This window comes from Panicum hallii, chromosome 2, assembly GCF_002211085.1.
Source record: "Panicum hallii strain FIL2 chromosome 2, PHallii_v3.1, whole genome shotgun sequence".
In the NCBI taxonomy this organism is placed as follows: Eukaryota; Viridiplantae; Streptophyta; class Magnoliopsida; order Poales; family Poaceae; genus Panicum; species Panicum hallii.
The window spans coordinates 49,175,891-49,188,706 of record NC_038043.1 but is presented as its reverse complement, the minus strand read 5'-3'; the positions used below and the strand labels follow the sequence as shown (position 1 = coordinate 49,188,706).

General features: G+C 48.4%; 3 protein-coding genes across 3 annotated transcripts; 1 reads left to right on the top strand and 2 right to left on the bottom strand.

The window, feature by feature from the left end:
- Positions 1–468: 468 nt before the first annotated feature.
- LOC112879946 (mitochondrial phosphate carrier protein 1, mitochondrial) lies at positions 469–3,969 on the top strand. Its single transcript, XM_025944389.1, has 6 exons — positions 469–784; positions 1,259–1,608; positions 1,728–1,771; positions 2,263–2,477; positions 2,589–2,713; positions 3,513–3,969. Exons 1-6 carry the CDS (start codon positions 614–616, stop codon positions 3,559–3,561), a joined length of 954 nt encoding a protein of 317 aa, XP_025800174.1. The 5' UTR covers positions 469–613; the 3' UTR covers positions 3,562–3,969.
- A 131-nt stretch (positions 3,970–4,100) lies between these two features.
- Positions 4,101–7,032, bottom strand: LOC112879945 (protein PLASTID MOVEMENT IMPAIRED 1). The gene has a single exon (XM_025944388.1). It carries the CDS (start codon positions 6,863–6,865, stop codon positions 4,268–4,270), a length of 2,598 nt encoding a protein of 865 aa, XP_025800173.1. The 5' UTR covers positions 6,866–7,032; the 3' UTR covers positions 4,101–4,267.
- Positions 7,033–7,533: 501 nt separating this feature from the next.
- LOC112879947 lies at positions 7,534–10,005 on the bottom strand. Its single transcript, XM_025944390.1, has 3 exons — positions 9,787–10,005; positions 8,038–8,145; positions 7,534–7,946 (listed from the first exon to the last, which is right to left on the bottom strand). The coding sequence occupies exons 1-3, from the start codon at positions 9,847–9,849 to the stop codon at positions 7,725–7,727; spliced, it is 393 nt and encodes a 130-aa protein (XP_025800175.1). The 5' UTR covers positions 9,850–10,005; the 3' UTR covers positions 7,534–7,724.
- Positions 10,006–12,816: the final 2,811 nt, after the last annotated feature.

Below are 12,816 nucleotides of genomic sequence, written 5' to 3'. Positions count from 1 at the left end.
AATTAGTCTATATTTAGTACTTCTAAATATTATGTTTGGAACATAGCAGTTTGATACGAGACCATTCATTACTCGGAGGAATCGAGGAAAAATCATACAACCAAGCATGACCTTAGATTTTTTTGTTTCCTTATTGAAACGAAAAGTCTGGTTCTTAGAAACCGGTTTATTGTTCGTTGCAGCGTTAGAAATCGAGTTTTGGCCTCTGTTGAAACAGAGAACCTGGTACTTTGCCCTTGCCAGGTGATGAAACTGAAACCTGTAGCCTCCCGTGGCATCTTCTCTTTTTCCCTGCCTCAGAAAGCTGTGGACCTGTTGTGGCATCGGTCCCCACTGGGCAGGCCCAGCCAAGGGAGCTTACATCTTACGTGTCCTCTAGCCCTCTAAAAAAGCAAAAAAAATGTGTCCTCTACCGCTCGCTGACATGGGCCCACTCAGCTAGGGTTTAAGGTCCCTCTCCTTGGCCTGGACAAGTCAGCCGTTCAACGACAAGGGAAGGGCAAGCGGAAGGCACGCGGCCCCGCTACGTGGTCCATTTCCAGTCCAGACTCCAACAACGCCGGAGCGGAGGCGAGCACGCTGATCGATCCCGATCCGCCCTCCGGCCGCGCGAATGGGAGACGCGGAGGCCGCCGCGAGGGCGGGGAGGGGCAACGGGGCGGCGGCGGGGATGAGGGTGTTCTCGCCGGAGTACTACGCGCTCTGCGCCGGCGGCGGGATGCTGGCGGCGGGCGCCACGCACCTCGCCATCACCCCGCTCGACGTGCTTAAGGTCAACATGCAGGTGAGTGGACTTGCTTGGTGGGTCGGGTGCTCAAGATGCAGTCTTGCGGCGCTGCCGTGCGGCGTGCGGCACCTTTGTTCCGCTGCGGCCTCAGGATGTTGGTTCGGGGGTTTGTACTGCTGTTGTTATTTCTCAATGCTATGCGAATTTGGGTTTTTCCAGCAGTTAAGGTTTAGCGGTGAGCTTGATATGTTAGGGGTGCACTAGAACTTACTGCTGAAATGCTTCTGTGGAGAATCATTCCAGCAATAGAGCTTGGTGAAAGATGTTAAAACAGAAGTTAGATGCTTAGTTTCTGAGATGAACAGAAGATGAAATTGAGGGCATTTATGTGAATAATTTCTGGGTTTTGAACTGATGAATTGGCGTTTATGTCCACTTACATGCCTTTCGATTATCTACTGTAATGCCTAATCACTGTTACAGAAAAGGTACCTTCAGTTTATAATTCGTTTCCCTTGCTTTATCTGTCAGGTAAATCCGATGAAGTATAGCAGTATATTTGCTGGACTGAACGTTCTTGTGAAAGAAGAGGGACCTTCCTCACTTTGGAGAGGCTGGGGAGGGAAATTTTTTGGCTACGGTGTTCAGGGTGGCTGCAAGTTTGGTCTCTATGAGTATTTCAAGAAGAGGTACTCTGACATGCTACCAGACAGTAACAAGAGCACCATATACTTCCTTAGCAGTGCCTCTGCTCAAATCATAGCTGATGTTGGCCTGTCCCCATTTGAATCGGTGAAAGTCCGTGTTCAGACACAGCCCATGTTTGCAAAAGGCTTGATTGATGGCTTTCCAAGGGTGTATGCAACTGAAGGCCTGTCTGGGTAAGCTATTATGAATAAGATATAAATCATTATCCCAATTTGATGCATCCTCTGTATGCTTGAAGATGCAAGCCTTCATCTACCATCCTGAGAAAAATATAATTATTTTTCTATTGCAGCTTTTACAGGGGGCTTCTACCTCTTTGGGGACGGAATCTTCCATGTAATTGAACTTCCCCCTTATTTTGTACATGTTCAATTTCTCAAAATGCTGCTTAATCAGATGAAGTAATGTATGTGATAGTTCTGTGACTTGATGCTGCATCAAATCTGATTAATTTTGGACCTTAGCATTTTTTTTCCTTTCCAAAAGTTGTTTCATACATGTTGTGTAAGAATGGGTACAAACTTGCTTGCCTTCACTGATTAAGTTTGAGAAGCAATCGCTGCTGCATTAATATCTCTACTTTCAAATTTCTGTCTTTTGGAGATCATGATGTTATGCTCAGTGAACTAAGAAACTTCTAGAATCAGCATCGGCAATCAGTCTCTTCTTCCAACATCTTAAATCGTCTCCTCTATGCGATGTTTGAATCTTCTTCCAGTTCCTCTACTGTGTCAGTTCATTAATGCATCTTTTAGTTTCGAGATGTTAATCTTCTTATCTTCAGATGCCTTTTGTCTTTTATTTACCGCGCTTTCCTCTTCTTGTAGTTTCTATGCTTATGTTTTCGACATTTGAGCATACTGTGGACTTCCTATATCAGAAAGTTATTCAAAAGAGAAAGGAAAACTGCTCAACAATCCAGCAGCTTGGTGCTACTTGTCTGGCCGGTTACATCTCTGGTGCTGTTGGTACTGTTGTTTCGAATCCTGCAGACAATATTGTCTCATCCTTGTACAACAAAAAGGCTGAAAACATCATACATGTAAGAATATAATTGTAATTTTCGATCCAAGAAAATCATTGTCATTAAGTTCCACCATTACATCGATCATTAGCATGCCATTAATCTAATGATCCCATCTTACACTTTCAGGCTGTGAAAAGTATTGGGCTTCGTAATTTGTTCACAAGAAGCCTGCCCATTCGGATCACCCTTGTTGGACCCGTCATAACCATGCAATGGTTCTTCTATGATACAATCAAGATACTGACTGGATTGTAAGTCAGCAGTTTCCCTGTTAGCTCAAGTGTATTACTGTTTTATAAACTGAATAAGCATTGTTTGAAATGTTGATAGCTCTATGTACAACTGGACTTTAATTTTACAATTATTACTATTTCATGGAATATATCAAGCTTGATTTCATACTACATAATTATAAAATGGCCTAGTTATACTGCCTAGTAATACTGTCACAAAGAAGAAAGATTGTATGCCTGTGCAGGTATCCAAATTGAAACCTATCTGTCAAAAAAGAAGGACGGACTAAATTAAAAATGAGTTGAAATAAAGAACATGAACATTGTATGACTGTATTAGATTGTTAAAAGGATGAAGATATGTTGAAATAAAGAACATGAACATCATATAATTATTAACCGTTAGCTGATGTCTGGTTTCTCTACACGAGCACCATCTTTCACCAGTGCGTTTAGCTATACATTGATAGTGATAATAAAGAAATCCCTGTTGCCTCCTACGATTGGTTTGTCAATGCTCCTTTTGATTGGCACCTCCAGTTTCCACTGATGCTAACATTGCTGTGCAAGCTCCTTTTGTGAAATTCGTGGAAATCTTTTTTTAGTTATGTACATTCAGACGCACCACTAGCTTACAAGTACCAGCTGGACAAAGAAAACTGGGTGTCATCCTTGTCAGTATCAACAAGGCAAACACATAGATATCCATCTCAAATGTGCCAATATCCATTTATTTTAATTAGCATGATGTGTTTATTTGAATTCCTGATACATTTCTGTGCTAGCTTTATCATGACTGTAAATCTGTTCATTTCAGGCCAACGACTGGAGGGCTCCCCCGTGACCTGGAAGAAGTTAACATATAATCTGAACAGTTTCAGATAGGTTTCGTGATGCATTTTTTGGTATCATACGGACAAGTATTTTTCTATGGTTCTGACTTACTACGGGGACAAGTATGATTGGTAGTTTCAGCAAACAAGTAACTGACCGAAATACATCATGTTTAAGATTTCTGCAGCTGCATATGAAAAATGGCTGCCTCGCATTGTATGTTTCTGCACATCTTACTTAACCTTGAGATTCAGCACCCCTCCAGGTACAGCATTATGGTCAGGTGGTGCTTTACCAGTGCATTCATGATGCTCTGTATTTTGTAAGGTTGATGTATATGAGAAAATTATGCACTTCTCATGTATAAATGCGACCTCGTAGTGTAAATAATCATTTTGAAGAATCGAGATTTGAGTGAAATTCTGTGTTATGTTACTGCTCTTGATTTTTCTTTCTGTCACATGGTTGATGCTTCTTGAACGTATTCACCACTGCCTATGTTCAGGTTCAGCAATGGCAGCTGTTTCATTGCATAACCTTCAGTATCTTTGCATGTTTGGGCCAACATCTGTTCTCTTAGTGTAACAGTAATATTCCTTGTTCATAGTATGGATTCTTACAATTTTCTCAAACAAACAGGAAACAGAACAGTCCTTTATTTTTGGCTTCACCACAATGCAACAATGCAGGAATGAAATAGTTTACAATCGTGAGCTGTAGGAGCAAAGATTTCTGCAGCTATTTCTGGGGAATCTTCACATCCGGGTTGCGCAGCGGCTTCAGCCACATGTCAGCCATCACCCTTGACGACATGCTCCAGAGCACCTCACTCCCAGCCTTCCCCGCCGCTGCTGCCCGGCTCTTCCTGCTGGCCTTGCCGAGCCCGTAGGCGACGAGCCAGTGCATTGCCGTGAGCCGCTGCTTCTCGCCGTCCCACATGTTTCGCCGGTCGGGCGACTTCAGCCGCAGGCCACCGAGGTGAAGGTTTGCTACCTTGAACCTCGGCTCGTCGTCCCCGCCGGCGGCGGCTCGTGCGGCCTGGATGATCACGACCGACGGCGCGCCGACGGCCTCGTACCGGCGCTGGGGATCCCTTAGCTGGACCACCACGAGCAACGTGACCGCGTCCGCGCCGGCGCAGGCGCTCGCCCACTCCTCCGGCGGCGCGGCGGTGTCCAGGAGGTGCCCGGCCTGTGTCTTGTCTGGCGATACCTCGAACGGGGCCTGGTCGTCGATCATGTCGGCCTGGACCTTGAGCGCCTCGATGGCCATCGTCTCTATCTTCTGCAGCGCGAACGCCAGGATCTCGTCGACGGTCACCGGCGCTTCCTGGACATGCCAGATGCCCGTTGCGATCCTGTCCTGGCGCCCGGCGTTCATCGCCATGGACATTGTCCGGAGCAACGAGACGGACTGAGCCGCAGTGGAGCTCGCGACAAGCTCCTCCTTGCTCCGTGCGGTGATGATCGCCGACGCCATGCCCTCGAACGCGATCTGTTCGGCCGTCTTGCCAACGACATCGTCCATGGAGATGAGCGCGCCCAGCTTCGCGCACAGGGCCTCAGACCCGCCAGCGCACAGGCGTTGGAACACCTCGGCGCCGCCGCCGGGAAGCTTCTGGTCGTGGAGAATGAACGGCTTGGACAGCTGCATGGCGAGCTTGGGTAGCTCCTTCCGCTCCACCGGGATGTCGAACGGGTTCATAGAGGTCAGGTAGCCGCCGTCCCGGGTCTGCACGACGGGGCCGAGCCCCTTGCCAAGGTCGGAGATGTAACACGTGGCGTCGTCGCCAGAGCCAGGCTTCGCGCCGGACTTGAGCGAGGACACCTGCTGGCGAGCCGTCAGCTTGCCCGTCCCGTCCCCGTCCTCTCCTTGTTCCAGCAGCATCAAGAACTCTCTAGTCACTTCCTCCTCGTCGGCGTCGAGCCCAGCCGCCTCCTCCTGGCGCTCCGGCGACTCGGCGCCCGCGTCCGGCACGTCGCTGTGCATCATATTCTCGAGGGCCTTGATCTGGTTGGTGATCGCCTCGAGTTCGTTGAGGCGCCACGTGTGCGCGCTGTCGTGCACCACCACCTCCTTGACCACCTCGTCGCCGCCGGCCGCGGAAGCATCCTCCTCCTCAGCTTCTTTCTTGTCTTCAGCCTCCTCTTTCGGTTCATCCTTCTCTTCCTGCCCTTCCACGCCCTTGTCGACGATGTCGAACTCCGGGAACTCTGAGTCATCGGCTTTCTCATCCTCGGCCTCGCGCTCCGGCTCTTTCTGCTCCTCCTGCTTGACCTCGGCCACTACCGGGCTAGGCTCGTCGAGCTTGAAGTCATCAATACTCAGCAAATCCGGTGATGGCGCGCCCTTCGACGGTATCAGCGCCGGCTCCGGGCGCGCCACCTTGGGGCTCGTGATGCTGAACGACGACTTGCTATGCTTTCGAGCAAGCAAGGAGGAGGACGCAGATGAGCTAGTCCTGCCTGCGACTGCTGGTTGGCTGTACAGCCCGACGCCTCCATCGTCCATGATCTGGAACGACAGCTTGACGACGAGCTCGCCGCCCTTGGCCTTCCCGGCGAGCGGGAACGCCATGTCCCACTGCCGGACGCGCTCCCCTTGCTGGCTCTTTTCCAAGGACTCCTTCACGAGAAGGCTCAAGTCCACGGCGTTCCGGCCGAGGTCGAGCCCCGGCGCCTCCACGGCGACCGCCGATATAAGGAACGGCCGGGGCTCGAACCTGAGCGGCTTACCCGTGGCGCCGCCGCCGCTGCAGTAGAGGTTGCACCGGACGAAGAGCATCTCCTCGAAGTCGGCCCCTCCCTGCTGCACGCGCGACGGCATGGTCTGCACGGCGCCGTCGCGCGTCTCCTTCTTGCGCACGGCCACGGCGAGGCGCAGCCCGTTCATGGACGGCGGGAGGCCCTGCGCGGCCACCACCTCCACGGAGAAGAGGCAGCCCATCCGCTGCATGCCGATGCGCGACAGCGCGCGGATCGGCCTCCAGCCCCATATCCCCTTCTTCTCCCCGGCCACGGACAGCCTCGTGGTCACCGCGGCGAAGCTCTGGCTCTTGGACGGCAGCGCCACGCCCGCCGCGTCGTAGTCGTCGTCGTCATCGTTCAAGGTCTTGTCCAGCTTAGGCCTCGACCGGAACGGAGACATGGACAGGCGGCGGGAGAGCGGGCGCGCCTCCGCGCGGACGGCGTCGGCGCCGCCGGCATTGCCGTCGCCGCCCGCGCGAGGGAGCGCGAGGGAGGCGGTGCGGCGCTTGGAGTGCGGCTGGTAGAGCGTGTGGCTGAGCGCGTCGAGCTCATTGAGGATCTGATCGTCGGACTTGCCGTCCTCGGCCATGGCGATGCAGCAGCGCTCGACCTCACCGGCGGCCGCTAGCAATCTAAGCTCGTCCACCTAAGAAGCAAGTGAAGTCTCCCGAGCGGATAAGTGAGGGAGAGGAGGAGACGGTGAAGTGTATGGCGGGACGAGAGGAGGACGTTGACGGCGCCATGGTTTGGTGACAGTTTTGGAGGGATTTGGAAGCAGTGGATGGAGGAGAAGATGAGATGGGCAAACTTGTGGTGTTCGCGTGGCCGTTGGTTTGGCGCCAAATTGGTCCCAACATATGTCTGGGTGGATAGTTCGATTACCTGTAAATGATAAAGCAGAGCACATCGGGCACACAAAAATGGGTTTTACAGGATAATGTGTGGATGATATGTGGCAATCGACGTGGCATCATGGATTAACAGACGCGGTCGCTAATCTGATTGTGAGAAACAAGTCGACAGAACATCACGATCGTGCCATCCACAACCCACTGATTATTCATCAGATTTTGCTCTCTGGCCTTTTTCGCCCATGGAAGCGTATGGGCAACGCTCGATACCATGGGCACAGCTCTTTCTTTTTTCAAAACACAATACGAGCAACCTTACCAGCTAAACTACGCTCAGTTCGCAATACCATGGGCAGCTTTGATACAGAAGAACTGAAGTGACAACTGAAAACAGATTAGTGTTACATTGAGGCCGACTGGAGGGTTCACAATTCAGATCGCACTTATTATTGAATTGTTGTACATGACAGACGTGTTTATTGTTTATTTCGTCAAAAATCTTTTGAGACATGACCCCGATGAGAACACTGGTTTGAATGAACATATATCAGGTTGATACAAAGCCACAAAATGAAACAATCACAGCCCATATGCCAGCTATTGCTTGGAATTCTCCTTCTCGTCCTGGCTGCCTTCACTGCTCGTCCCTGCAAAACACCGTCTCTCATCGGCGGATGCAGTTATGACCGGCATCCAGATATCCGCAGTGCTGCTCAATAGAGATTTCACCTCTGGATCTGAGGCCATGGCAGATGATATCATCTTGTCGACGTTATCAAGACGTGATGATAGTTTGTCCAGCTCTGCAGCTATTTCTAGCTAAAGAAGGTCGAACAGAAGCGGGAGAGACAATTTATAAAGGTCCATGGTGCAGAGAACGATTAAACGTGATTACAGCATTTGTGTTTACCTCGTCAAGATGCTTAGGTGCCTGCTCCGGTACCTTGGTGACTTCTAATCCTAATGCTTCGATCTTAGCACGCAACTCTACTTCTTCCTGGTTGCTCATTGACTCCACCTACAGTTTTTGAATCAAATACCTATTGTCAATAATCAACCAACAAGTAGAAGTGTTTCTTCCTTTGCTACCATAAGTCAGAAATATGGAACAGAAAATAGAAGTTCCCATAACTGCACATAACCAGGATCCAATTTGAAAGATAACGAATGCTGATATGTCAGTAGTCACGAAACAGCGCAACAATACAACATGCTATGGAACACACTGATATACTAAAGTTCACTCTTATGCATTATGCAAATGAATGGAAGCACAATTCACAGCAAACAAACCACACATCATCTCCTGGGGAAAGAAAGCTGATGCTGTTAAGATATGGATCAAATTTGGCATTTCTCACAAAATGTAATGGATCATTTAACTAGCCTATGGGTTCAATTCCTTTTACTTTGTGCATGGTGCCGGAATGGGTGCAATTTTTACTCAACACAAAATAGTTCTCTAAGGTGTGAACAGTAAGTTGTAAAGTGTTTCTGCTGGCCCCAACTATGTTCCCGTTTATTTCTAGGAAAAGGACCGTAGCTATGCTCCTCGTTGAGTAATCTGTCAAAACTAAAATGCAGGTGACCCTAGTTGTTTTAAGCCAGACTGGCTTTATACATAAACTGACAAAATCAACTCAGCTGGTTCTACCTGGCCTTTGGTGGACGCAAGGGAGACAGCAAAGGATGGTTCTGATCATTCCAATTTTGTCTTGTCACAACACAAACAAAATTGTGACTATCCCAATTTTATCTTGTCACAACACAAAAGAAACACACGCATGTGAGAAGCTGAAAGGAAAAGATGTTCGTCCAGGAATTACATACAAGGAGTTCGGCTGCTTCACCACTGCACGGCGTGTTCAGGTAGATGTAAATCACTACAAAACTCAGATTGGGTTACCGATCTTTACTGTAAGCAGTAATCGGATAACCCAATTAAAAGCATGCTGGTATGATGATGGCCAGCAAGGAAAATACCAGGGAAGTAGGGCAATCCAGCATCAACCTGATGAGCATGCCAGCAACAGGTTCATGCTAGCATGCTTTTTTTTTAGAAACAAGGTTTCCCCGCTTTATTTCAAGGGAACAAAGCACAGAGTTGGTGTTCTTTTGCATCAGGTTCAGCGTATTCTAGGCGCGCCCGCCAGCCAAACTAAAATTAACAGGTTCAGCCAAACTAAAAGCAACAGGTTCAGCATGCAAAGGGAGAGCTAAATCTTCAGAGATCGCCTCCATGGTGGCAGCGCTGAAAACCACCCCAGCGGATAGCGCCGAACTGGACGACGCCTGCGCCTGGGAGCCATGTTGTCGTAGTGGTTGACGTAGCTTGAATTGTAACGCCTCCAGCACATGCGTCAGGTCCGGCAGATGCGCCTCCTTGCACAACCACTTAGGTTTACTAGGGGCCGAGACGTCGATATGAGATACCTCGACTCCAACGTTCCGAGGCTAATTTGGGTGGACAAAAAATTGATACTAACAGCAGTATCTTGCTCTAATTGAGATCCTGGAAACAAAACTGTGGAGCCACAAAGCGCGGCAATGCTCCGGATCGGCGAAATTAGCGCGGCCGCGAGACAAAATTTCCCCCAAATCGGCGGCCACGCAGGAACTGGGTCGATTGACAGATCGGGACCGCGGAGGCGGAGCGTACCTGCTGGAGAAGGTCAGTGAGGAGCTGGAACAGCGGCACGTCCGGCTTCGACCCCTCCGCCATCGAGTCTCGCTCGTTTTTTCTGCTCAAAACCTTCGATTTCTGGGTGGAATTCGCGCCCTGCTCTTGCCCTTCCTCCTCTCGGCTCGCTGGTGTTGCCGTGCACCGGTTGGGGATTTGCCCGGGGGCTGGATCGGCTGCTGGCGCTCCGTGATTCGTGAGGTTGAGGAAGAGGGAAGACGACCGGTGATGCGTGAGCGGATTCGGCCCGGGTTTCGTTGGGCTTCCCAGACTTGCAATCGGGTAGAGCCCAGCCCCAGCTTGGCCTGTGGGGAGAGATTCCCGAGACGGACACTGCAAGGCCCACGCTGTCCGGTGAGTTGGGCTGGCCGTGCAAACAGCCCGGACAGTGCCGCAGCAACCGTCCAAATACCCTCAACGGGAGACTCTGACGAGTGACGACGACTCACCCGTCACATCATCCATCGTCCGTCACGATTCACGCCTGGCCTGGACGGCCGTTTCCTTGCTGGGCGCGCGGCCGCGGAATCCCGGAAGGCGCCCGTTACCACAGCGTCAGGCATGATGCGGCGGAAGCAACCGTTGGCGCGCCCGCGCGACGGAAGCCTGCGGATCGAGTCGAGCCGCGCCGCTCGCGCCTGGTCGGTGGCGGGTCACGAGCCCACGAGGCCGTGCGCGTTGCGTGGCACGGCACGCGCGCGGTCGGTCGGTCTCGTCGGTGGCGCCGAGGTGAGCGGCGTGAGCCGTATTTTTTATATTTTAGTTTTTTTACGAAAAATATTTATATAGACTTATTTCCACTTTTGAACTCTGAGATCGGCGTCACGAATCACGACACCGAAGTCACACGTATCGGCGTCATGATTCATGGCGTAGGGTCGTTAGGTAGCTGACGCCTGATGGCTGCTGCCTTCTGGGTTCGCTCCGCTACTTGGCTTCCTCGAGTCAATTCGGCCAGCAGGTTTAGGGCAAAATGTTCAGCTAGACACGGAGCTTAGTTAACACACTACAGCCAGGCATGCAGATCTTAGACCGGTAGAAGAGAGAAGTCGCAAAGCTGCCTAAGAAAACAAGAAACTGAAGACTGCGATGATGATCTACATGGCTTGGAATCGCCAGGTGTTCAACCAGCAGGTGGGTTCACAAGTGGAGGTCATGCAGGAGATCAAGAGGGAGATTAATGACAAGAAATTAGCCTATGGTGGTCCCGAGTTATCTTTTGATTCTAATATTTAGACACTATTTTTATTCTCTAGAGTTCGAATTGCATTTTATTTATATAATATCTCTATTGTAAGAATTTGGAACTTCTTCTTCTCTCTTAAATAACATAGCAGTGCTCGTTTAAAAAAAAAACTTGGCTTCCCTGATCGCGGTGGAACGAGGTCGTGCCGCCGTGGGCACGCCGAGCCGCCGACGCGCAAGCAGCCTTTGGAACGGTAGGCACGCAGCGAATGTTTGACGAGAGTCCAAACAGAATGTGACGAGACTAATGAGATCATGAGAGGGCGTATAATGGATGACATTCTTTTCTTTTCTTTGATTTGACTCCCGGTGGATGACTTTAATGGTTTTCGTACTTTGTTTGTTTTCATAAATTTTTTTCTTTTACTAAATATAATACGAAAACTTCAAAACACGGGCACATTCCTACCACAAAACGTCACACATACGGCTAAAACGTCAACTATTGAAAGAATAACATTGAAACTAACTAAGCTAGACTCAGTTCTCAAAATCTTTCTTATTTGGCTAGTGTGGATAATAAGGTAAAAACGTGGGCGGATCAAGCCAAGACATCATCCACATGAGAGCCATAACATACAAAGACTACGGATTTATAGCATGAGCATACAATTGCTAACCGAATAACATGGCATGGTCGTATCACAAACAATGATGAAGCAAAGGTTTGTACCACCATACTATAAACATGCTAAAGTAGCATGGCATTGCCTACAAGAGGAATGAAATGGTAAGCAGCGAGCTATTTAGAGCAAGAGTCGAAAAAGAATTAAAGACCGTGATAAAATTATTGGATAGTGGGACAGTGTCTAACGAGTGGTTTTTTTTCTTTGACTTATCGAAGAGCACGATTAACTAACCATACTTTTCTTAATTAATTCATTTCTTATACGGTCCAAACTACATGTTTGTATATGATGTAGGATTCATAATATTGTGTTAAGTCTTACAGGCACACGAATTGCGTTCCGTTGATCAACAAATTTAACGTGGACTGAATACCAAATTAGAGCTTGAGCTTCAGTAAAATTCCTTAGAAACCTAATGATTCCTTCTATGTGATTTGGATCGTTCCCTTTGCAAAAGGAAGACGAGACTATAAAAATATGCTTCAAACATGATGTATCATTTACCTTGGTAAATAGATAAATTTTACATTATATTGAAGAGTGAAATATATTAAGAGGAAGTTTATTGAAAAGGTTGGCGTTCTTTTTTTAGCACTGCCTCTGCATATCTTTTGTTGCAAAAGTAGATTAAACTTTTATCACGAGCTATGGTTACTACAAATGTACAACATTACCTATGGCCTGTTACAGCTCAATATATTAACTGCAACGTATGAAAGATGTCTATTGCCATTTGCAGTAATTATGCGTCCGTGTCAAAAAAGATTTGTGCACTTTTCAAGTTAAGCCACGAAGCATCAATAACTTTTACTCTATTTTGATAACTTTGCACAATATATTTTGTAGACGTCATCCTACTTTAATGTTAATAAAAAGTGAAAACGTACAAGGCAATTTCGTCCAATAGCATGACATCATCTAATAAAAAATATAGAAATTTTTAATTGCTCCTGCGATATGCAAAACAAAATTATGACAAATTAAACAACAAATTTCACTAATTAAACAACAAAATCTCGCCACTTTGAACACACTAGAATTAGATCACCTCCTCTTGTTGCCAGTACAAAGTTCCAAATAAAATCGAGAAAAATTATACCACCTCTCCTGGCTGCCGATACAAAGATCGAAACGA

Bases quoted from the DNA above. Each gene is read 5' to 3' on its own strand.
- LOC112879946 (XM_025944389.1), top strand. From the start codon at position 614: ATGGGAGACGCGGAGGCCGCCGCGAGGGCGGGGAGGGGCAACGGGGCG. The intron at 2,478-2,588 runs GTAAGAATATAA...TTACACTTTCAG, and splicing joins AGGCTGAAAACATCATACAT to GCTGTGAAAAGTATTGGGCT. The intron at 2,714-3,512 runs GTAAGTCAGCAG...TGTTCATTTCAG, and splicing joins ATCAAGATACTGACTGGATT to GCCAACGACTGGAGGGCTCC.
- LOC112879945 (XM_025944388.1), bottom strand. From the start codon at position 6,865: ATGGCCGAGGACGGCAAGTCCGACGATCAGATCCTCAATGAGCTCGAC.
- LOC112879947 (XM_025944390.1), bottom strand. From the start codon at position 9,849: ATGGCGGAGGGGTCGAAGCCGGACGTGCCGCTGTTCCAGCTCCTCACT. The intron at 8,146-9,786 runs GTACGCTCCGCC...CAAAAACTGTAG, and splicing joins TCACTGACCTTCTCCAGCAG to GTGGAGTCAATGAGCAACCA. The intron at 7,947-8,037 runs GTAAACACAAAT...GACCTTCTTTAG, and splicing joins CACCTAAGCATCTTGACGAG to CTAGAAATAGCTGCAGAGCT.